This window comes from Salmo salar, chromosome 08 (genome assembly GCF_965601325.2).
Source record: "Salmo salar chromosome 08, fSalSal1, whole genome shotgun sequence".
NCBI classification, from domain to species: domain Eukaryota; kingdom Metazoa; phylum Chordata; class Actinopteri; order Salmoniformes; family Salmonidae; genus Salmo; species Salmo salar.
The window spans coordinates 15,896,184-15,922,111 of record NC_138298.1 but is presented as its reverse complement, the minus strand read 5'-3'; the positions used below and the strand labels follow the sequence as shown (position 1 = coordinate 15,922,111).

Sequence of the window (25,928 nt, the reverse complement as noted above, 5' to 3'; positions counted from 1 at the left end):
TACAGCTGTATCGACGCTTTGGGAAGAATTAAACTTGGTTAAGCTTCTCTAGTGTTCGTGAGTTATTTACTCTGAAAATTAGAACCTAACAATACTTACGTAAATGTGATATCAGTTTTTTATTTCTAATACATTTGCAAAAATGTCTAAACCTGTTTTTGCTTAGTCATTATGGGGTATTGTGAGTAGATTAAGGGGGAAAAAATGACGTAATACATTTTAGAATAAGGCTCTAATGTAACAAAATGTGGAAAAAGTCAAGGGGTCTGAATACTTTCCAAATGCACTGTGTGCAAAATACAGAAATACAGCCGGTGTGATGCATTTTGCATTATGACTGCTTTGAAATAAATCTTAATCACCATTAAATCTTAGCCAGCTCCAGTTTTGCACGTCCGTTAAAAACCCCTCCATGTAGGCTACGTGTCCATATGCCCATCATGAACTGAGAGATGAGATATGCTGGTGACCCTTGTATTTAGAAATTATTTTCCTGTAACAATTGCTTGTTTTCCGTTTCATATGATTAAAAACCAAGCCCTCCGTAGGCTACCCTTATGCCTATAGGCTATAACAAAGGCTGCTTCAACAGCAATACGTTGTCTTTTTTATCCTAGCGATTTTATTATATTATGCTTCTGACCATGCTATTTAGAAATGTTGTTTTAAAAAACAGATTGTTTTTTATTCAAATTAAAACTTAAAACAAGCAAATTTATTAGAATGATTCACCGTTGCTTTATGATGAGAACGTCCAGCTGCCATGCAATGGAATTTAGGAGCCGTTTGCTATTTCTGGAAAAGTGTGAATGCGATCTGTAAGATGGTTCCATTATGTTTATAAAACATATTTGGGAGCAGTAGAACGGTGAGTGGACATTCCCTCTTTCTCTTTATATTGTATCTTTTCCGGCAGGTAGCCTAGCGGTTAAGAGCGTTGGACCAGGTTGTTGGTTCAAATCCCCGAGATGACTAGGTGAAAAATCTGCCGATGTGCTCTTGAGCAAGGCCCTTAATCCTAATTTCTCCTTTAAGTCACTCTGGATAAGAGCGTCTGCTAAATGTTCCTCAAGCAAGGGTGGAGGCCGATGACATCACGGATTTGCCGTTGTCTAAAAAAAAAAAACTATTTTGCTCAAAACATGTTTTTTTTTAAAACATTTTCATGTGTGTACTTTTCACAGTAAAAGTTCAAAAATCAGTTTAGAATGCAATTAGTTTAATCAGCTGTGTTTGCTAGGGATGGGGTAAAAGTGTGACACCACTCCGGCCCCCATGGACTTGCTCATCTGTTCTATCTAATACCGACTGGGACCATGTATTCTGATCATGGAATTCCGACGTCATGCATCCACACAAACATTAAAATGTGTCTACGGTGTCCACATTGTGTCCAGATTCCCTTTTCCTGTGCTAAATTCAAATGCCAGTATGCATTCTGCAAACAGTGAAACGGGCTTAATATAACACAACAACTTGATGGTAGTAGCCAACAACTGTAGTTAACTAGCCAGCTAACCTTTAACTAGCCAGCAAGCTAGTTAGCAGAGCTAAAGGGATTGCAAACAGGTTAGCATAATTCCAGCCAAACATATATAAATATATTTTTTTATAAGCTAGATATATAGCCTCTCCCTGATAAGAAAAAATCTATATATGAAAGACCTTAAACAACTTGAAGCAACTACATATTTAGCCGTGGAGCAGGTTCTGATTGGCTAGTGAGGGCCAGTGAGGGCCTTGATGTGTAATGTAATAAGCACTACCATATTTCAAAGAACAGCGCGGGGAACCAAGGAAGTGACGTAGCCGAGAGTACATGTCCAGAGTGAGCTATCGACAAGGGGATGCTGGTTGGAAGAGTGCGCTTGTTTGAAATGGAAAAGCGTTGCGGTAGCTTTTGATAAAGAAGAACATCAAGCCGAAGCAGCTGCTTTACAAGTGGGATGCACTGTTGAGCGCTACATCCCGAGGGGTTCGTGCTGATTGTATGGAGATTGTGACAGCCAGTTAAATGGCATCCCTTAACAATGCAAGAACAAGATGTATGTCAGGAGAAGTGCAGTATCATCAGAAGGAGACGTATACTTGGAATACAGAGGAGGAATGGAGGGAAAAAGAGAGGCAGAGGAGGTCTCAGAGAGAGAGGGAGGAAGTCGGTGAGCTTGAGTCGGTTAAAAATGGCGGGAAAAAGGGAGATGGTTTGTTAAAGAAGAATGGTAGAAAGTGTAAGCAGAGTGAGCTGAAGACAGGAGGAGAAATGGAAGTGAATGAGCTCGAAGTATCGGATGTGGTAGGTGTGGTGAAGTTCTCGGAGCCCGAGGCTTGCACCGAGGGTCAGAATAAAGATGAGTCTGTGACAGTAGGAGTGAAGTTTTTGGTAAAAGTGGACCGTTGCCTTTTGGCTGATCCATTTGTGGTTTCAGGGTGGGTGAAAACAGAGTTGGGTGCTGTGGAATCGATGAGGGTAACCAGAAGTGGTCTTGTGATAATTGTTTGTGTTTCTGCTGGTCGGAGGGAGAAGGCGCTCGCCGTTAAACGAATGGGGGCAAGAAATGTGAATTGTTTTGTTCTCAAGAAAAGGGCGCCATTGAAAAGAGTGATTACTGGGGTAGCAGTAAATGTAAAAGTTGACCAACTGAAGGGGAAGATTCCCAGTGGTTGTGATGCTCGTCGCACAGACAGGGTGGCGTGAGTGATGAAACAGAAGAGTCATTGTCTGTTCTTATGAATTTTGATGTTGAGTCTTTGCCAGACATGTACCGAATACATTAAGATGTTACAGGTGTCAAGCTTATGGGCATGTGGCAGCAGTGTGTAGGAGGGAGGTTCCTATGTGTGAGAAGTGTGCAGAAGGGCATGAGACAAAGGAATGTGTAGCATTGGGGAAAGTAGTGGTATGTGTTAATTGTAGGGGTGCCCTTGGGGCTGGGGATCATTAATGTCCCGTGCGAGAGACTCAGGTTGAGGTTTCCAGGGTCAGAGTAGTGCAGAAGTTGTCTTATGCTGAGACAGTGAAGAAAGTAGAGGAAGATGGGTCAAGGGGGAGGGATCCTGAGAGGACTGGTGTGAGTAGTATAACTGTGCCAGTACAGAGGGGTAGGCCAATAAGGGATATATGTTTCAGTAAGATTGGATTTTTTTAGCATTTATAGCAATGGTTATCAACTGTACTGCAGGGATGGAACGTAAGTCGCAGAAAATTGAGGCTGTGGTGGCAGCTGCAGAGAGGTATTTGGTTGTGCAAGACTTGACATCAGAAGAGTTACAGGGTGTGTTAAGTGGTGATGTCCCATCATTTCAGGTTGTTGGCATGATGTAGGACTAAATAGAGGAGTAGGGTGGTGTTATTTTTATGACATTTTTTGGTGAGTGTAGTGTTAGATGATAGGGTATTCATACATTTTTTTCAAGCAAAGTATAAGGGAGTTGTACTCCACTCTAGTAGGTGGCGGTAATGCAACATATTTGGATGCCAACCGCCGTTAAACCTCATCGAAGAAGAACAGCGCGAATACGCTTTTCATTTAGGCACACCCTTTGCGCTACGACGCCAACCAATAACATTTCTCTTCACTGTAAACGGAAGTGAACAGTGACCAAGAACAATTTCCACGTTAGCGTTTTTATTGTTGTTATTTAGACGTTTATTAACGCCATGGAGCACAACATATTATTTTAACTACACAGCATCATATACTTACGCCATGTAGTCTTTAATTCGCGTTGGAAACAAGACTTGGTTTATAGATGTTATAGGTAACGATAGCTAGCTGCTAACAATGGCTAACTGTATGGTTTTTCACACTCAGATAGCCTCCATCATGGAGGTGCTAGCGAATGCAGCAGTGGCAGAGATCTGTAAACTCGTAGACGACGACTATGCAGTGTTTCGATTGGAAATTTCTGAAAGCCAGAAACAGAACAGGGCATTGCGGAGGAAATTACAGCTACAGGAACTGAAGGTGGCACGGGAGCGCGCAGACAGGACAATGCGAGAGCGCGTCCTCGCCAGTCGTCCCAGTAGTGTCAAGATCCTCGACCAATACAGAGGAATGGCAAGAGGTACATTTTGCAGAAGGCCGAGGCTGCGCGGCCTGTCGCCGTTCATATATACAGTAGTTCAGTGCCCGTTCTCCTCTGTGTCCAGATGTGTTACCCAGAATTCGCTCTTGGTCAGGTTTAGGATAGTATTCCCGCTGATTACTTAGCTATCTTGCGCAAAGACACAATTTCATATTCTAACCAGGTCTTGATTTACGGTGTTTCCTATTTACTCAATGAAAACAATGTGATGCATGGAATATAATATATCAATCAATAAATAGTATATCAAGAAGTTATGAGAAGTGTTACCTTATATTCTTGCCAATTCTAGACAGTGTCAAAACTGTCAATAGTGTTGAGCATTGACGGTCGCTAATCAAACCACCTCATCTCCTCAATCACTCTTTCAGGTGAAGGACATCTCACTGGAGGCCAAAGAAATTTTGTGAAGCCAGCAGGACACAATACATGGAGAGATGACCAACCAATCACTGTTGATGAGGGGAGTGGAACCTCAACCCAGCATGTTATCATGATAGAGGTTAGTGTCATAGTGTTGCATAAAATAGTGTTACTTTGTAAATCAAATGTGGCCTGTTTATTTCAGTAAGGCTCCCCTCAGCTGTTCACTTCAGCTATCTTTGTTAGGGGAGCTTGAAAGACTTCCCTTCAACATTGTTATTTATCCAATACGCCATGGTCCCTTGTTTTGTGGGTTACGAATTTGCTTAAAATTTACATTAATATATATATATATATATATATATAAAATGTATGTGTATCTGAGGTAATTTACTTACCCTATGCCGGTTTTCAACGTATTTGACAACCAAGAAGAAGCACAAAGCCGAAAAATGAAATGTTTAGCTTTTTTTTTTTAAGTACTGGCTGGCAATGTTCAGTAAAAAAGCTCCAGCGTAATCTAATATAAAGTACATCAAGCGGACTGTAATTTAAGGGTTTTTATCGTCCTGTAAGTCCTCAACTTGAGCAGGCACGCTAACAAGGCTGCTGAGTTGTAGTTCAAATGAGACTTTAATAACGTTCGCCGATGTGTCTTACTTCTTACAGCCTGAATTGAAAATTTATTAAATTTAGATTTTGTGTCACTGATCTCTACACAATACCCCATAATGTCAAAGTGAAATTTTGTTTGTAGAACATTTTAGTAATTAATACAAAATTAAAAGCTGAAATGTATTGAGTCAAGTTTTTGTTATGGCAAGCCTAAATAAGTTCAGGAGTACAAATGTGCTTAACAAATCACATCGTAAGTTGCGTGGACATATTCCGTGTTCAATAATAGAGGTTAACATGATTTTTGAATAACTAGCCCATTTCTGTACCCCACACATAAAGATAATTGTAAGGTCCCTCAATTGAGCAGTGAATATCAAGCACATATTCAACCACAAAGACCAGGGAGGTTTTTCCATGCCTCGCAAAGAAGGGCACCTTTGAGCATGGTGAAGTAATTAATTAGGAGGCTTTAGATGGTGTATCAATACACCCAGTCACTGCAAAGATACAGACAACCTTCCTAACTCCGTTGCCTGAGAGGAAGGAAACTGGTCAGGGATTTCACCATCAGGCCAATTGTGATTTTTAAAACAGTTAACAGTTTAATGGGTGTTTAAAGGAGAAATCTGGGGATGAATCAACATTGTAGTTAATCCACAATACTAACGTAAATGACAGAGTTAAAAGAAGGAAGCCTGCACAGAATACAAATATAACAAAACATGCATCCTATTTGCAGTAAGGCACTAACGCACAGTGCCTTCGGAAAGTATTCAGACCTCTTGACTTTTTCCACATATTGTTAGGTTACAGCTTTATTCAAAAATGTATTAAATTGTCTCCCCCCCCCATCAATCTACACAATACCCCATAATGACAAAGTAAAAACTGGATTTTAGCCATTTTTGTTCATTTATGTATATTTTTTAAACTGATCACATTTACTTAAGTATTGAGACCCTTTACTCAGTACTTTGAAGCACCTTTTGCAGCGATTACAGCCTTGAGTCTTCTTGGGTATGACGCTACAAGCTTGGCACGCCTGTTTTTGGGGAGTTTCTCCCATTCCTTTCTGCAGATCCTCTCAAGCTCTGTCAGGTTGGATGGGGAGTGTTGCTGCACAGCTATTTTCAGGTCTCTCCAGAGATATTCGATCGTGTTCAAATCCGGGCTCTGGCTGGGCCACTCAAGGTCATTCAGAGACTTGTTGTGAATCCACTCCTGTGTTGTCTTGGATGTGTGCTTAGGGTCATTGTCCTGTCTGAGCTTCTGAGCACCCAGTCTGAGCTTCTGAGCACTCTGGAGCAGTTTTCATCAAGGATCTCTCTTTACTTTGCTCCATTCATCCTTCCCTCGATCATGACTAGTCTCCCAGTCCCTGCTGCTGAAAAACCTCCCCACAGTATGATGCTGCCATCACCATGCTTTACTGTAGGGATAGTGCCAGGTTTCCTCTAGAAGTGAAGTTTGGCATTCAGGCCAAAGAGTTCATTCTTGGTTTTATCTGACCAGAGAATCTTGTTAATCATTGTCCGAGAGTCTTTACGTCTCTTTTGGCAAACTCCAAGTGGGCTGTCATGTGCCTTTTACCGAGGAGTGGCTTCCGTCTGGCCACTCTACCATGAAGGCCTGATTGGTGGTGCGGCAGAGATGGTTGTCCTTCTGGAAGCTTCTCCCATCTCCACAGAGGAACTCTAGAGCTCTGTCAGACTAACTATCGGGTTCTTGGTCACCTCCCTGACCAAAGCCCTTCTCCTCTGATTGCTCTGTTTGGCCAGGCGGCCAGCTCTAGGAAGAGTCTTGGTGGTTCCAAAGTTCTTCCATTTAAGAGTGATGGAGGCCACTGTGTTCTTGGGGACCTTCAATGCTGTAGAAATGTTTTGGTACCCTTCCCCAGATCTGTGCCTCGACACAACCCTGTCTCTGAACACCACGGACAATTCCTTTGACCACATGGCTTGGTTTTTGCTCTGACATCCATGTCAACTGTTGGACCTTATATAGACAGGTGTGTAACTTTCCAAATCATGTCCAATTTAATTTACTACAGGGGCACTCCAATCAAGTTGTAGAAACATTTCAAGGATGATCAATGGAAACAGGATGCACCTGAGCTCAATTTCGAGTCTCATAGCAAAGGGTCTGAATAATTATGTAAATAAGGTATTTCTAAAAACCTGTTTTCATTTTGTCATTATGGGGTATTGTGTGTAGATTGAGGATACTTTTTTTATACATACATTTTAGAATAAGGCTAATGTAACAAAATGTGGAAAATGTGAAGGTGTCTATATATTTTCCGAAGGCACTGTATATCTGCAAAGAAATTAACTTTATGTCCTGAATGCAAAGCGTTATGTTTGGGGCAAACACTACACATCACTGAGTGTCGTTCTTCATATTTTCAAGCATGGTGGTGGCTGCATCATGATATGGGTATGCTTGTCATCGACAAGGACTAGGGAGTTTTTTTAGGAAAAAAAGTAGCGGTATAGAGCTAAGCACAGGCACAATCCTAGTGGAAAACCTGGTTCAGTCTGCTTTCCAACAGACAATGGGAGACAAATTCAGCTTTCAGCAGGACAATAACTTAAAACACAAGGCCAAATATACATTGGAGTTGCTTAGCAAGATTACATTGAATGTTCCTGTGTGGCCTAGTTACAGTTTTGACTTAAATCATCTTGAAAATCTATGGCAAGACTTGAAAATGGCTGTCTAGCAGTGATCAACAACCAACTTGACAGCTTGAAGAATTTAAAAAAGAATAATGTGCAAATATTTTACAATCGAGCTGTGCAAGGCTCTTAGACTTACCTAGAAATACTCACAGCTGTAACAGCTGCCAAAGGTGATTCTAACATGTATTGACTCATGGGTGTGAATACCTATGCATATGAGATATTTCTGTATTTCATTTTCAGTAAATTTGCTAACATTTCTAAAAATATGTTTTCACTTTGTCATCATGGTGTATTGTGTATAGATGGGTGAGAAAAACAATCAATTTAATACATTTGAATTCAGGCTGTAACACAACATGTGGAATAAGTCAAGGGGTATAAATACTTTATGAAGACACTGCATCATATCTTATTTGACCCCGTTCTCATGAGTTTGATGATATAAGCGTGAAGCCCATTAAAAAACACATACTTCTTGTGTCAGGATGCAGATGCTGCAGGTCCTGGGGTCAAGCTGGAGAGGTCTGAAGGAGAGGAGGACCTGCGGCACAGCAGAGACATCCAGACTGGAGCAGGGGCTGGAGTAGAGCCCCCTGTAGCCACGGATGACCCCACCACCGCCCCAGCGCAGCCCAGGACCCGATGCAGCATCACGGAGGTCAGTGGAACGCCGAACGCCGCCCTCAAGTCAGAGACAGACACCGAGACTTTAATGGGGCTGGGGCAACTGGGCTGTCCTCCTGCTCCCTGCTCAGAGTATTTACTTTATGGTAGCCCAAGGACGGTTCTATCCCATCAGGACACGGGTGACACGTTACAGGCTGGCAATGATCCGTCCTGTTCATACGCTACAGCGACAGAGATGATATCTGGTGACATGCCTGTGGCTTTAGATACACAGACTAATCCAATGAGAGGGGAAATGGACCGGTACAGTGGTAGTGTATACTCTGAAGGGTCCCTAGAAAAGAAAGGGGAGGTTATAGTCATAGATGAGGTGACTGTAAAAGTGGAGGGTGACGCACCTCTGACATGGAATGCAGACGAGACTCATTTAAGAGAAGGACACTCGCAAGGCAACACCAGTGACTTCTTAGACTATAGTGAAAGCATAGAAAAAAATCAAAACGTCGTGACCCACTCCCCTTTACTCACTTTCAAGGATTGCGACCCGGTGTCCACGTCGATGGCACCTTCCGATTCACATGGTCGCATCCTTTTCGATCAGGTATTGAACTCAAACAAAAGGGCTAGAGCCAAGGCTCTGGGAGGGGGCGCGACATCAGGCAATAGTAAAGAGAAACGCTTCCTCTGCATGTTCTGTAACAAAGGCTTCAGCTGCCCTCAGAAGGTGGAGATTCACCAGAGGGTCCACACGGGGGAGAAACCCTTCAGCTGTACCCAGTGTCACATGCGCTTCGCCCAGGCTTGCACCCTGAAGAGGCACCAAAGGGTCCACACGGGGGAAAAACCCTACAGCTGTACCCAGTGTCACATGCGCTTCGCCCAGGCTGGTAACCTGAAGATGCACCTGAAGGTCCACACGGGAGAAAGGTCTTCTGGCATTTAGATCAAATCCTGCATTAAAGACAAAGATTAATTGTCATTGTTGTCAGCATAAAAGATCCACAGATGTATTTGGAATACCGAGAGCAACAGATTTCAGTGTTGAATATTCCTGGGTAGAATATTGCATCCAGACATTGTGTGATATATAAGCCTAAAAATCTGTTACCATATTGTGTTTGTACTGTGTAAGCTATATGATGGTCACAAATGCCTATTTCATTACTTCCATTCAAAAGAAAATGAATGCAATTTGTCAAGTTCATGCAGATTTTTTGTTGAGACATGTGTATGTGTGGTTTTCAGATGGTGTATTTAACACTTGTTTGTTTAATAAACACAAAATGGGACTTTTCATTCTAACACTTTCATTGAGATTCTCTTTAGTATACATCACATCTGATCTCACCCTATTCTGCATACACACGCCAGCGCTTTATAACCAATGTACTCTTACTAAATACACCTAAAGCTTGCCTCATAATATGAAGTAAAACATTAATGTTTCAAACAGCATAATGCCTCCAGCTCACATTGCAAGTGGTGTGTGATGCGCTGAATGGCGACTGGGAAGCGCACTTCAATTACCAGTTGAGAATTAAAAACAGTAGCTCTTTTTAATAGCAACTTCAAAACTGTTTTAACACGCTCATGTGCGGTGCACTTTTGACGACTGTGTTGTCCCGCTAATTGCATTATGGAACGAAAATTTGCACACTGCCTTGTGCACATTGCTGTGCTTATAATGTGAAGAAATAATAGTTTATCAACATTTTAAGGTAAACGTTCTCATCTGATGTATCAGCCTCATTGCGATTGAATGTTTTTCTTATGTAGCCTAGGCCTACTGGTTGTATGAATTTGGGATCTTTCGTCCCATAATCTGTTTGGAATAGGCTGTTTCTTTCTCGCACAGAACGACAAGCTGACCAATAGAATAGGTACGCTTTTCTACTGTGGGGTGTAATAGATTGACATAGGCTAGTGATTCTGCTGTTCGTTACTCATCTTGTTGGCTGAAAGAAAAGTACATGTGGACAGTTATTCTAACATCTTCATAGTGCGCATCGGAATTCGGTAAGAGGGACGCACGTTCTGTTGAAATGAATTACCATAGTCTAAATGTGATTTCTGTCATTCTGAGCACCGTGGGTGGACGGCCTAATCAGGTTACGCACCCAATGCATATGGGTCTGGTACATTTCTCAAATGTCACATAAATGAACATGCTTCCAGAAATGTCCGGTGTGTACGTAACCTGAGGGTATCACCTGTCTCTTCCAGGAGGAGGGTCCAGAGATGGTGCTGGTGAAGGAGGAGGGGTGTGAGGAGAGTCTGGGGAACCCTGAGGGGACCATGGTTATGGAGGACAACCAGACTACACCACCTCCTGAACCCACAGAGGAACCAGCTGAGCAGCACAGGACCACACACAGTCTCACTGAGGTGAGCCCAATGTAAACTAGAGTCTGAATAGCATTAGGTCAGAGCCCAAATCCGCAAAGCTTCTCAGAGTATGAGTACTGATCTAGGATCAGTTTTGCCTTTTGGATCATAATGAATAAGATTATATGTACAGATCTTAGATCAGCACTTTTTGTCTTAAGTGTGGAACCATGTATTTTGAATTATCAAACCATTAAAGACTGTCAAGTAATCAAATCAACTAACATGTTTGCATAGTACTCATAGCAATCCCTCATTTCCCAATCAGAAGCTGCTCATATCAGTTTTCTTGATCCAACACAATGTTTCTCTGTACCTCTTACAGTCAGTAGACATGGAGGATGGGAAGCCTGATCTGATGCTGGTCAAAGAGGAGACAATAGAAGACGAACCAGAGAGCATTGATCTGCTGAGTGGACTAAAGATGGGGGAGCAAGGTAAGGGAGAAATACATACAGCCTACATACAGTAATAGATCTTCAATGGGAATAGTGATGCACCTGGCTATTAGGTCGTTCCACCAATTAGGTGGCTTTTGAGTAGTGTAACTTGGTGTAAAAATAAAGAGCACATATTCCATTAAATAAAAAAACACTTTTTCCCATCTCAAGAGGTTAACCCTTGTGTAGCCTTAACATGTTGTATTATCCCCTTGTACTAAGGGTAAAAAATGACCAGCCTTCACTAAACCCCTAAAATAAAGCATCTTAATTGAATTTTATACTCCAAATCTGTTTTGCATGAAGAAACAACCTGTCATTCATCACAAACTTTGTGAATATCTGGGTTGTCCCTGTTGACAATGCAGAAAGACTCCATTTAATCAGTAGACACCACTCGTTTTTATTACAACACACCTGTCATACTTGTTTTCTTTACTAAAGTAGAGGTTTATTATTATTATTATTGCAAAAGGTACTGCATAGGTGTAAACATTCATTTTTCAGCAAGAGATAGCACTTGTATAGCCTAAGAGAGTAGCAGAAATGTACAGAAAGTAGTTTTGAATGCATTTTATTGAAGGGAAACAATACGTCTTGAACCTTTTTGGCAACATAGTGATATATTCTTATATACTGTACAATGAGGAATTCAACTACAAAATACTAGTCTTATCCCATTTCTTTAACCATTGCCCCCACCCACAAGGTGTATAAACAACAACAATAAATAAGAATAAGATAATAGATACAAAACAAAAACGTGAAGAACATAAATCAATCAACTCTAATTATCACATGTAGGGCAGTATGCAAGTGTGTGTGCATGGACTTTGCAGATGTATTTCTCACATGTGCAGCACATAGTATTTGTTTTACAGTCCTTCTTTGGGGGGGCAGAATTGGAATCTCCTCTTGCCTGCCCCAGCTGCAGCCTCAGGTGGATCAGGACAAGATTCAGACCCCTGAACAGCTTTCACAAGCGCTGCAGAGGCTGCTGTGTGGGGACGCGCTCCCTTCTTTGAATGTGTGGGGTTACAAGTGCCTTTTCCAGCTGCTCCCTCCTCTTGTTCCGCTTATTAGGCATCCAGATAGGGTTGATCTTGTTCCATATCACGAAGGCATTGTATGAGGACAAATCAATGATATTATGGAAGATGACCAGGAGCCAGCGGGCAGTCATCCTCCTGCAGCTGTAAGTTCCAATCACCTTGTCCAGGTTGTCCACGCCTCCTTTGTGGTGGTTGTAGTCCAGGATGATGGCTGGCTTCCTGTCCTCACGATTACTGATCTCAGCTGTTTTGTGCAGTGTGCTCAGGAGGACCATATTCTTGTTCCTCTTTGGGAGGTAAGAAACTAGAGTGGTGGTGGGGGTGAAGGCAAACTTTGATAAGAAGGCCTCTCTCCCCCTTGTTGAGAGGAGTGCAGGGGGAGCTCACGCTTGTTCTTTCTAACTGTGCCAACCATGGTGATCTTCCGCTTCAGGAGCTGCTGGCTGAGTTCAATCAGTAGCACACATAATCTCAATTTCTCATTGTGTGTGTCTTTGTGGTTTTTCTGGTGTGTAAATGATTTTATAACTTGCCGGGTCAAAAATGACTCTAAGACAATCTTTGTACCCTAGTGGTGTACAGCTTTCATGGAAATATGAACAAAGGCGATGTTTCACTTTTTCTAATGTTGGGGTCACTCTAGGACAAGTAATCAAATTTCAAGATGAAAAAATATCATTTAGGGGGTTTTCTCTGCTGTTAAACATAGTGGCGGGTCATTTTTTACCCTTAAGAAAAGGGTTAAATAAAAAAAATGCTATTAAGTGTCAAATAAAGTAACAGGGTTGATAAATTCATCTTAAATCAGCCATGAATCCCCTTGCGACAGGGAATGGTTGCCTAAAATCAGACTGTTACCATGGTTACTCCATGGATATCAGACTTAAAGAAATAGTCTCTACAAGGCAGAATGTTTAATAAAATTATATTTACACTTACTTTACCGGTTGTTCATGCTGTTGGTCCTTTTGGCAGTAGGAGGTGGAGATAAGGTATCCAAAGGGAAGTGTTGTTTACTCAACTTTTTGTGGCGCCGGTAGGTTCTGTCGCTTGTATTTTCAATCGGTTAACACATTGCACATGATGCACAATATGTAGACAATAGCCGAATGTAACCGAATGTAGTCGACCGAAGCACATTTTATCGCAATCAGCTGGTAGTGCTTGCCGTTCGGTAATGCTCGGCCACATTGTGCAAGTGTTTGTCACGTGCAAATTGCATCAGTATTGAAAATAAAAAACAGAAATACAAACGATATACATTCCAACCTGCAAAAGGACCAACCACACGGACAACAGGTAAAGTATAATTTTATTCAGCATTATGGCTTGTAGAGGTCTGAGAGGAAACTTTCCTGATCCATGTAAAAAAAAATGTAAAAAAATCCAAAATGCTCATTTCTGCCCGACGTGGGTCTTCAACCTAGGGGAATGGACGCTTGTTGTGTACAACAGAAAGGGGCAATTAAATGCAAGCTTCAAGAAAAAAACAGGCTCGAAATGTTTTTTGTCTATCTATAGGTAACAGGGTTTATGTGTTATGCTCGACCCGCTCAGAGTATAAAGAGAATAACCAGCTCACATGATTTTACACTATGATTTCACGATTAGATGATCAATGTCTTTTGAAAATAATGTTTTTTTAACCTTAAAATTAGGGGCTTTTTTACCTTAAAATTAAGGTAAAAATCACATGAAACGAATAATAATCTTCAGTAATTACTTTGTCAAAGAAAAACAATAACTAGGGCTTAATGAGGGTGAAAACTTATAGAAATGTTGATTAAGTGGGTTAAAATGCACAAAGGGAAATGTCAAAATGCTGAATTTTGACACAGGCTAGAAATGTCTTTATTCATATAAGCAAATCAGATTTTTTTGTGCTCTATATTAAAGGGCACTTCATTTTAAAATGCAATATTGGTGAATAATTTCTATCAAAAAGATCAATGGGATGCAACATTTTTTTAATTATTGTGTGATGACCCTTATTCTTTCATTTTTTTTATTCATTCCATAAGATGAAATCAATAAAATGTACACTACCGGTCAAACGTTTTTGAACACTTACTCATTCCTGGGTTTTTCTTTACTTTGACTATTTTCTACATTGTAGAATAATAGTGAAGACATCAAAACTATGAAATAACACATATGGAATCATGAAGTAAACTAAAAAGTGGTTAACAAATCAAAATATATTTTATATTTCAAATAGCCACCCTTCAAGTGCAGTCGCAAAAACCATTGAGCTATGATGAAACGGGCTACCATGAGGACCGCCACAGGAATAGAAGACCCAGAGTTACCTCTGCAGCAGAGGATAAGTTCATTAGAGTTATCAGCCTCAGAAATAGCAGCCCAAATAAATGCTTCACAGAGTTCAAGTAACAGACACATCTCAACATCAACTGTTCAGAGGAGACTGCGTGAATCAAGCCTTCATTGTCGAATTGCTGTAAAGAAACCACTACTATAGGACACCAATAAGAAGGAGAGACTTGCTTGGGCCAAGGAACACGAGCAATGGGCATTAGACCAGTGGAAATCTTTCCTTTGGTCTGATAAGTCAAAATGTTTGATTTTTAGTTCCAACCGCCGTGTCTTTCTGTGAGACGCAGAGTAGGTGAACGGATGATCTCAGCATGTGTGGTTCCCAGCATGGAGGAGGAGGTGTGATGGTGCTTTGCTGGTGACACTGTCTGTGATTTATTTAGAATTCAAGGCACACTTAACCAGCATGGGTACCAAAGCATTCTGCAGCAATACGCTATCCCATCTGGTTTGGGCTTAGTGGGACTATCATTTGTTTTTCAACAGGACAATGACCCAACACACCTCCAGGCTGTATAAGGGTTATTTGACCAAGAAGGAGAGTGATGGAGTGCTGGATCAGATGACCTGGCCTCCACAATCACCCACCTCAACCCAATTGAGATGGTTTGGGATGAGTTGTACCGCAGAGTGAAGGAAAAGCAGCCAACAAGTGCTCAGCATATGTGGGAACTCCTTCAAGACTGTTGGAAAAGCATTCCGGATGAAGCTGGTTGAGGGAATGCCAAGAGTGTGCAAAGCTGTCATTAAGGTGGCTATTTGAAGAATCTCAAATATAAAATATTTTGATTTGTTTTACACTTTTTTGTTTACTACATGATTCCATATGTGTTATTTCATAGTTTTGATGTCTTCACTATTATTCTACAATGTAGAAAATAGTTAAAAAAAACACACATTACAATGTATGAACTTGACCAGGTAATTTACTCTTTTTTTTCTCCATATGTAGAGTTTTCTCTGCCATGTTTAAAAGTCTATTTTGTAACCCCTTCCTGCAGGTGATTGGCTGGAGGATAACAGAGGAGACTGGGCGGCCATCTTGGATTCACAGACCCAGACGGGTGCAGCCAAGGGCCCGGGGGATGACGTCACTGAGCAGGCCAGGACCAGAGATGACATAGTGGAGGTCAGTGGATGGGACAGCATCCTCAACTCTGGGCTGGGGAACAACACTGTTAACCAGAAACAGAGAGTCCAACACAAAACAACTGAACCTAGTCTCCATGACAACAGACTGGTTGAGACAAGGGTGAGGCGTAGGCTTGGTCTGCGGGGACAGGGAGGTGTCCGTTTGCGGCGGGAGAGAACAGACACAGACTCGGCTAGCGATGCTCCGTCCTGCTCCTATAGTTGTGATTCAGAGAGACTGATGGCGCCTCAGGTTAACCCCCTAACAGGTGCTGCCTTCAGCCTGCCTTCTATAGGATCTATCAACTGGAACATGGACCCTGCGACAACACAGACACTCCCTGGCCTTCCTGCTCCTCACACTCTCCTTATGTTAAACCAGACCTCAGACAATGCCAGTGCCTCAACACTAAATGGCTACACAAGCCCATTGACAAATGAGAGTAGTAGAGATGGAATCAGTAAAGGTGGCAGCGCCAAGGAGAAGCGCTTCCCGTGTTCGTTCTGTGGGAAAGCCTTCAGTTTCCCCAAACAGGTGGAGATCCACCAGAGGATGCACACAGGGGAGAAACCATTTGGCTGCCACCTATGCCGGGCCAATTTCTCCCACTCGTCCAGCTTGAAGAGGCACCAGAGGGTCCACACAGGGGAGAAACCCTACAACTGTCCCCAGTGTGAGAAGAGGTTCTCCCACCAGCACCAGCTGAAGATGCACCTGAAGATCCACACGGGAGAGAGGCCGTTCGCCTGTACGCATTGCGGGAAGAGGTTCTCAGAGAGAAGCTACCTGAGGATACACCAGCAGAAAATGCACACGGCCCATGTATAGAGTATAGTGACATGTAACGTAGTACTAGTTAGTTTGTTTGTCGTCAATTTGAGTTGGTTTTGGATGTACAGGGAACTTCAACTGGATGAAGTGAACTGGGGAAAGAATTAGTATGAGGCAGAGTAGATATGGTGATGGTTGGTGTGATAAAATGCTTCACTGATTAAGAGTGACAAGTATGTCCCTTTTTAAGTTGATGCTGGTGTTTATAGTGACATGAGGATAGTGCCTTAATTCATGTTTACTTGATATAAAGTAGTAAAGATGTGTGTTATGTTGAATCTTATCCAAAGTATTCTCAAATTAATTTCATCAAAGCGAGGGTACCAGATTTACAGAAAATGTAGTGTTAACATAGTGAGAACAGTTATTCTACTTGTCACGTTTTGTGCAATAAAAGTAATGTACTTCAAAGTTGTGAGTGTTGTTGAAATGAAATACAAAATTGACTCTGTGCTGTCTGACTTGGTTATTTTTGTGTCATTGCAGGGACTGAGTTTCCCTTGTCTCAGTCGCAACAAAACATTATACTTAATTCTTGAATCAACACATATGGACATTTTTTATAATGAACTCCAATGGATCCATATTGTTAGGTACTTTAATCACAGTGTTAGAGATGGGCTTGACTGTGGTTAACATTTTATAATGTCATGTTTCTTATATAAACCTTTATGCATTTCTGTTCAATTTGGGCAATTCCACTTCAAAATGTTACAAAACAAAAAAATGGATTTCAAAGTTGAACAAACACACAACTCTATGCATAAGGACTAATTTCAACAATTTCCACAGAATATTTTACAAAAACACAACTGTTTGGTAACAGAATTTCAGAAGGGCGGGCTGACCAAATTTCAACTAGTTTACCACATCTACGGACGTCCAGCTTCGCTTGGTGCTCACTGGGTGAGGATGCTTGTAAATGGAAAAAGGGTAGGAGACAGGAGAGGAGACATTAACTGGAGAGGAGAGTGTGTGAGAGGGTGGGTTGGTCCAGACTGTTTTCACAGTCTTGCTTTGACCACCAGATGACAGAAAGATACATAAAACCGTATACCAGTGGATAGAAGAACAGTAGCAAGAGACCTAACTGTGGTGTGTGACTACTGTGATTTCCAATTGTAGCCAATTTAATTGCAGTTAATCCATTACCAATTTGGAAACAGAATTACAAGTCTAAATCCCTTAATTCATAAACAAACTTGATATCAGTAAAAACACTAATTGTAGGTCTACCTCTACTTGTAACTTCTGTGAACTTTCATTACCCTTCCTCATGAGGGAGAGAAATGAGAAAATATCCAAAAGATGTGGGGTTTTGCTAACGGAATTACAAGGCAGGCAATGTTTCTTAAACGTACAGAAAAAGTTATCGAAAACAAAATATAAGTGTTGATGTTAGTTCGCAGGGGTTTTTACTTCAACATGATTGTGGTTTGATGTATTTCTAAAACCTGAAGACTTTTTCAGATGTTGTCTAAGACCCTCTTTCCATCTGTTTGACCAGAAATTATAGCCTCTCTCCATTGACATTTTTACAATGAAAAATGTTTGAAAAATGTATATATGCCCTAATTTAAAAAATATATACTCTTAGCATTCATTTGACACTCAATTTGACATGCTCTTATGAATGTCATGTCAGTGCTCATGGGCCTTTTTACATTGAAATGCACATTTGTGTATACAGTCTGCAGTCCGGTGTTGCTGGTGGGAGAGACTGGACCTATGAAGTGGCTGGTCACAAACCCTGGCCCCAGACCGGGACGCTGGATCAGGAGCCATTGCTTTTTCTTCCTGAGTCGGAACCAGGACCCAACCGCAAGGGACAGAGACTCCACCACCACAGAGAACACAACCAGTGGACAGGTGGACATCAGAGTGACAGAGGCTCCAGTCAGGGATCCAGTCTGCAGCACAGACCCTTCTCTTCACAGTCTCAGTGCAGGGATGGAGCAGGGCCTGGGGCTGATAGAGATATACCCTCCTGTTCCTATGATACAAACACCACAGTATCCATGATGAACAGAGCAGGTCACCCTGGACTTCAGCCTTCACAGAGAGTGGTGGTGGTAGTCTATCAGCAAGTCTTTCTCCTTCAGGATATCATTTAATGCCTTGTGACTGGGTTCATAGAAACCCTGGGCCTAGACCTGGGTCTAGCCTTCCTCAGTTACCTCATAGTTACCCCACCAATACAGACAGGGTCAGGATGGGTGTTCTCCATAAGAGGTACCTAGCCTATAACACATCACACAATCCCAACAACACCCAAACAATGACTACAGGTCAAGGAGGGAGCTCAAAGACTAACCACCTGAGGGCGGTGGCTCCTGATTCTATCCCCTCTGGTGTCATTGGGTCACAACGTGGGAGGCTGAGTGTTAGGACGGACGCTGACAAACTGTACACCTGCCCCACGAGTGGCAAGCGCTTCACTGAGGCGAACTATGTAAAGATGCACGAGACCGTTCACACTAAGGAGAGGCCCTTCAAGTGCAAACTATGTTACAAAAGCATCTCCTTCCTGACTAACCTTATCAGACATAGGAGTGTCCACAATGGGGAGAAATCGTAGCTGTGTGGCTTGAGACATACACAGGGGATGTCTGGAAACCATTATTAAGCTGACATTATTAAGCTGACATAGTGGGTATCATAAGTATTCACCACCCTTGGGTTTCTTCACATTTTATTTGGTTACAAAGTGGAATTAAAATTAATTTGTTATTTTTTGTCAATAACCTACACAAAATACTCTCAAAGTGGAAGATTATTATTATTTTTTATTGTTAAGATTAATGAAAAATAAAACCTAATATACAGTACCTGTCAAAAGTTTGGACACACCTACTCATTCAAGGGTTTTTCTTTATTTTTACTATTTTTCTACATTGTAGAATAATAGCGAAGACATCAACACTATGAAATAAGACATATGGAATCATGTAGTAACCAAAAAAAGTGTTAAACAAATCAAAATATATTTGAGATTCTTCAAAGTAGCCACCCTTTGCCTTGATGACAGCTTTGCACACTTGACATTCTCTCAACCAGCTTCATGATGGAGTCACCTGGAATGAATTTCAATTAACAGGTGTACCTTGTTAAAAGTTAATTTGTGGAATTTCTTTCCTTCTTAATGCGTTTGAGCCAATCATTTGTGTTGTGACAAGGTGGGGTGGGTGTACAGAAGATAAAGAAAAACCCTTGAATGAGTAGGTGTGTCCAAACTTTTGACTGGTACTGTACCTTGATTAGAGATGTATTTGCTCCCCTGAGTCAATGCATGTTATGAACACCTTTGGCAGCAATTACAGCTGTGAGTCTTCTTGGTTAAGTCTGTAAGAGCTTTGTCCACCTGGATTGTGGAATAGTTGCCCATTATTCTTTTGAAAATTCAAGCTCTGTCAAGGTATTGGTAATCAGATTTTCAAGCAGGTTAAAGTAAAATTGTAACTTGGCCACTCAGGAACATTCATTGTCTTCTTGGTAACCAGCAGGTTTTCCTCTAGGATTTTGGTTTAATACGTCATCCACAGCATACCTGTTAACTTGAGCATGCTTAAAGAGATTCAACGTCTGATTTGTTATTGTTACCCGTCTACCAATCACTGCCCTTCTGTGTCAGGCTTTCAAACAGCTCCCTGGTCTTTGTAGTTGAATTTGTACTTGAAATTCGATACTTGACTGAGGGACCTTACAGATGTATGTACGGGGGACAGAGGAAGGGGTAGTCATTCAAAAATCATGTCAAGCCCTATTTCACACAGTCAATCCATGTAATTTATGTGATTTGTTAAGCCAAATTTTACTCCTAACCTAATGTAGGCTTGCCTTAACAAAAGGGGTGAATACTTATGCAACAACTAACTTATTAATTTGTAAGCATTGGTAAAATGTTATTTTCATTTTGAAATTATGGAGTATTTTGTGTAGATCAATGACAAAATAATCACAATCTAAAATTAGCAAAAAAAGAAATGTTCCTTTGTCAGGACCCTGTCTTTCAAAGATAATTCGTAAAAATCCAAATAACTTCACAGATCTTCATTGTAAAGGGTTTAAACACTGTTTCCCATGCTTGTTCAATGAACAATAAACAATTAATGAACATGCACCTGTGGAACGGTCGTTGAGACACTAACAGCTTACAGACGGTAGGCAATTAAGGTCACAGTTATGAAAACTCAGGACACTAAAGAGGCCTTTCTACTGACTCTGAAAAACACCAAAAGAAAGATGCCCAGGGTCCCTGCTCATCTGCTTGAAAGTGCCTTAGGCATGCTGCAAGGAGGCATGAGGACTGCAGATGTTTTTCAGGGCAATAAATTGCAATGTCCGTACTGCGAGACGCCTAAGATAGCGCTACGGGGAGACAGGACGGACAGCTGATCGTCCTCGCAGTGGCAGACCACGTGTAACAACACCTGCACAGGATTGGTACAACCGAACATCACACCTGCAGGACAGGTACAGGATGGCAACAACAACTGCCCGAGTTACACCAGGAACACACAATCCTTCCATCAGTGCTCAGACTGTCCGCAAAAGGCTGAGAGAGGCTGGACTGAGGGCTTGTAGGCCTGTTGTAAGACAGGTCCTCACCAGACATCACCGGCAACAACGTCGCCTATGAGCACAAACCCACCGTCGCTGGACCAGACAGGACTGGCAAAAAGTGCTCTTCACTGACGAGTCACGGTTTTGTCTCACCAGGGGTGATGGTCGGATTCACGTTTATCGTTGAATGAATGAGCGTTACACTGAGGCCTGTACTCTGGAGCGGGATCGATTTGGAGGTGGAGGGTCCGTCATGGTCTGGGGCGGTGTGTCACAGCATCATCGGACTGAGTTTGTTGTCATTGCAGGCAATCTCAACGCTGTGCGTTACAGGGAAGACATCCTCCTCCCTCATGTGGTATCCTTCCTGCAGGCTCATCCTGACATGACCCTCCAGCATGACAATACTACCAGCCATACTGCTCATCTGTGCGTGATTTCCTGCAAGACAGGAATGTCAGTGTTCTGCCATGGCCAGCGAAGAGCCCGGATCTCAATCCCATTGAGCACGTCTGGGACCTGTTGGATCGGAGGGGGAGGGCTAGGGCCATTCTCCCCAGAAATGTCCGGGAACTTGCAGGTGCCTTGGTGGAAGAGTGGGATAACATCTCACAGAAAGAACTGGCAAATCTGGTGCAGTCCATGAGGAGGAGATGCACTGCAGTATTTTCACGGCCGGATGAAAAACGTACCCAATTTAAACAGGTTACTACTCCGGCCCAGGAAATAGAATATGCATATTGTTAGTAGATTTGGATAGAAAACACTGACGTTTTTAAAACTGTTTGAATGGTGTCTCTAAGTATAACAGAACTCATATGGCAGGCAAAAACCTGAGAAGAAATACAAGCAGGAAATGAACATTTTGTGGCTGTACTATTTTCAAGTCATTGGCAATAAAACACACAGTGACAAAGGATTCATTTTGCACTTCCTATGGCTTCCACTAGATGTCAACGATCTTTATAAAGTTGTTTGAAGCGTCTATGATGAACAGAGACCGAATGAGAAGGAAGGGAAGTTGACGTCCCTGGGATGTTGTCACTTCATTATTGTGCGCACATGCGCGTTCATGTGAGGCGAGACATTTTTCAAAACTTGTTTCAAGACACAGGAGAGGTCGGGTTGAAATATTACTGATGTTTCACGTTAAAAATGGACCAAAAGATTGATGCTAAACAACGTTTGACATGTTTGAACGAACGTAAATAGATTTTTTTTTAAACTTTTCGTCATGACTTTTCCCTCCCATTTTGAGTAGCCTACCGAACGCGCTAACAACACGGAACAGCATGGAGTTATTTGGACATAAATTATGAACTTCATCGAAAAAAACAACATTTGTTGTGGACCTGAGATTCCTGGAAGTGCCTTCTGATGAAGATTATTAAAGGTAAGGGAATATTGCTAATGTTATTCATGGTTTTAGATGATTCCAACATGGTGGCTATCTGTATAGCCTAGTGTATTTTTCTGACCAGAGTACTCAGATTATTGCAAAGTATGCTTTCGCAGTAAAGTTATTTTGAAATCTGTCAATGCGGTTGCATTCAGAATGCAACCGTTATTCTTTGAATAACAGTTTAATACTTTAATCACGTTTTATAATGTGTATTTTTTTGTAAATTCACTGGCAGTTTTGGGGGAGACACATTTTCTCAACGACACGCGCCGATATAAATATGAACTTGATAGAACAAAAATGCATGTATTGTCTAACATAATGTCCTAGGAGTGTCATCTGGTGAAGATTGTCAAAGGCATAATTTTAGCTGGTTTTCTGCTTTTGGTGACGCCTGTCCTTGAATTGAAAATGGATGAGTGTACTTTTTTGGCTATGTACTTTCCAAACATAATCTAACTTTATGCTTTCACCGTAAAGCCTCTTTGAAAATCGGAAAATGTGGTTCGATTAAGGAGATGTTTATCTTTTAAATGGTGTAAAATAGTTGATTGTTTGAGAAATTGAAATTATTAGATTTTTGATGTTTTTAATTTCCCGCCTTGCTAGCAATCCCTTCACAGGGATTAGGTTACCCTCAATCCCCAAGAGGTTTGCAGCTGGTTGCCACACCAGATACTGACTATTTTGTGTTTTTTTTGTTGCTCTGATCTTAACTTTTTTCTATACAATGTTTCCGCCATCGTTTCCTATGACCGAAAAGAGCTTCTGGACAACAGAACAGCTATCAGTAACCTTGATTTGGACGAAGACTTCTACTTCAATGAGTCGGAGGCGAAAGACGTATTGATTATCCCTGACCAGGCACTAATCCCTGACCCTTGTAGAAGGCATTATAGAGAACTCCATGCGGGCACCCTGGTGAGACTACGGGGACAAATAAATAAATCGAATCTACTAGACGAGCTCCGTTTGAGACGATCCTATCAACGAGACATTACGAACTGTAATATACTATCCTTCTCGGAGTCATGGCTTAACAAGGATATAGATAATATAAATCTAGCTGGTTTTTCTATGCCTCGGCAGGACAGAATGGCAGAGTACGGTAAGACTAGGGGAAGCGATGTGTCTCTAATAATGGTGCAAGATCTCTAATATTAAGGAAGTTGAGGTTCAGCTCGCCTGAGTTAGAATACCTCATAATAAGCTGAAAACAATACTATTTACCAAGAGAGAGTTTATCTGTATTTTTCATTGCTATCAATTTACCACCACAAACCAATGCTGGCACTAAGACCGCACTCAACGAGCTGTATAGTGCCATAAGCAAAGAAGAAAATGCTCATCCAGAGGCGGCGCTCCTAGTGGCCGGTGATTTTAATGCAGGAAAACTGATCCGTTTTACCTCATTTCTATGTCACCTGTGCAACTAGAGGGATAAAAACTCTAGATCACCTTTACTCCACACACAGAGAAGCATACAAAGCTCTCCCCCCACTCTCCATTTGGCAAATCGAACCTTAACTTTATCCTCTTGATTCCTGCTTACAAGCAAAAACTCAAACAGTAAGTACCAGTGACGCGCTTAATATGGAAGTGGTCAGATGAAGCGGTTGCTAAACTACAGGACTGTTTCGCTAGCACAGACTGGAATATATTCCGGGATTTGGGGATTTATCCATAATGGCTGCTGTGGCTACTGCTAGGTGCATGAGGACCAAAAAGACAATTTGCTTGAAAACTAGCAGTCGTTCAATCTTTTCGGTTTAACAGTTGGGATAATGGGACAATTCGGAGTACAACGCATTACACCCTGCATTGAGGTACATTTTCCAAACCATATATCCTGCAGGCTCTGTAGTGTTTTAATCTACACAGGAATGCTATCTGACCCGAGTGCAGCTTCAAGCAAGCGTGTTGGATCTGATGGGTACAACCAAAGGAACAACCCTGCTCATTTTGCAGCCCATAAAGACATGCTCCGGTACTTTGGATACTAAGAAAGTACACTACATGGCCAAAAGTATATATATGGTATTAATATTGAGTTGTAAAAAGTCTTAACTAAACTTTAGAACGGGAAGCATAGAAATAGCACACAAAACAGATCTACCGCTTCTTAGACTTCTCAATGAGAAACTCACATTTCTATGTACATTTTGTTAGTCCGCAAAAAGTTAAATATTGCAGCTTTAAATATGGGGATGTGCTACCGAAATGAACGAATGTCAGGAAATAACGTAATTATGCATTAGAGGACGCATTCTCATTATAGATTAACCTAGTATGTTGGTACATTGCATGATCAAAAGTATGTGGACACCTGCTCGTCTAACATCTCATTACAAAATCATGGGTATTAACATGGAGTTCGTCCCCCCCTTATCTGCTATAACACCCTCCACTCTTCTGGGAAGGCTTTCCACTAGATGTTGGAACATTGCTGCGGCGACTTGCTTCCATTCAGACACAAGAGCATTAGTGAAGTTTGGGGATTAGGCCTGGCTCGCAGTCGGCATTCCAATTCCTCCCAAAGTTATTCAATGGGGTTGAGGTCAGGGCGCTGTGCATGCCAATCAAGTTCTTCCACACAGATCTCAACAAACCATTTATGGACCTCACTTTGTGCACAGGGCCATTGTCATGCTGAAACAGGAAAAGGCCTTCCCCAAACTGTTGCCACAAAGTTGGAAGCACAGAATCGTTGAGAATGTAATCAATGTATGCTGTAGCGTTAAGATTTCCCTTCACTGGAACTAAGGGGCCTAGCCCGAACCATGAAAAACAGCCCCAGCCCATTATTCCTCCTCCACCAAACTTTACAGTTGGCACTATGCAATCGGCGTCCGCCAAACCCAGATTTGTTGGACTGCCAGATGGTGAAGCGTGATTCATCACTCGAGAATGCGTTTTCACTGCTCCAGAGTCCAATGGCTGCGAGCATTACACCACTCCAGCCGACGCTTTGCATTGAGCATGGTGATCTTAGGCTTGTGTATGGCTGCTCGGCCATGGAAACTACTTTCATGAAGCTTCCGACCAAGATTCTTGTGCCGACGTTGCTTCCAGAGGCAGTGCTGCGCACTACACCACTCGGCGTTCCCATTCTGTGTACTTGTGTGACCTACCACTTCGTGGTTGAGCCGTTGTTGCTCCTAGACGTTTCCATTTCACAATAACAGCACTTAGGTTGACCAGGGCACCTGTAGCAGGGCAGAAATTTGACGAACTGAATTGTTATAAAGGTGGCGTCAAATCAAATCTTATTTGTCACATGCGCCGAATACAACAGGTGTAGACCTTACAGTGAAATGCTTACTTACAAGCCCTTAACCAACAATGCAGTTTTAAGAAAAATAAGTGTTAAGTAAAAATAGATAAGTAAAAAATAACAATAGCGAGGCAATA

At 41.8% G+C, this 25,928-nt stretch overlaps 1 protein-coding gene across 1 annotated transcript; it reads left to right on the top strand.

The window, feature by feature from the left end:
- The first annotated feature begins 3,551 nt into the window (after positions 1 to 3,551).
- Positions 3,552 to 17,003, top strand: LOC123744271 (uncharacterized). Its single transcript, XM_045723197.2, has 6 exons — positions 3,552 to 4,065; positions 4,458 to 4,588; positions 8,236 to 8,409; positions 10,602 to 10,763; positions 11,089 to 11,200; positions 15,591 to 17,003. Exons 1-6 carry the CDS (start codon positions 3,783 to 3,785, stop codon positions 16,547 to 16,549), a joined length of 1,821 nt encoding a protein of 606 aa, XP_045579153.2. The 5' UTR covers positions 3,552 to 3,782; the 3' UTR covers positions 16,550 to 17,003.
- The last annotated feature ends 8,925 nt before the right edge of the window (positions 17,004 to 25,928 follow it).

What these genes read in the sequence shown, in the direction of transcription:
- LOC123744271 (XM_045723197.2), top strand. Translation starts at nt 3,783, where the DNA reads ATGGCTAACTGTATGGTTTTTCACACTCAGATAGCCTCCATCATGGAG. An exon ending in AGCATGTTATCATGATAGAG is followed by an intron (nt 4,589 to 8,235) that starts GTTAGTGTCATA and finishes TTCTTGTGTCAG; the next exon opens with GATGCAGATGCTGCAGGTCC. An exon ending in ACTAAAGATGGGGGAGCAAG is followed by an intron (nt 11,201 to 15,590) that starts GTAAGGGAGAAA and finishes CCCTTCCTGCAG; the next exon opens with GTGATTGGCTGGAGGATAAC.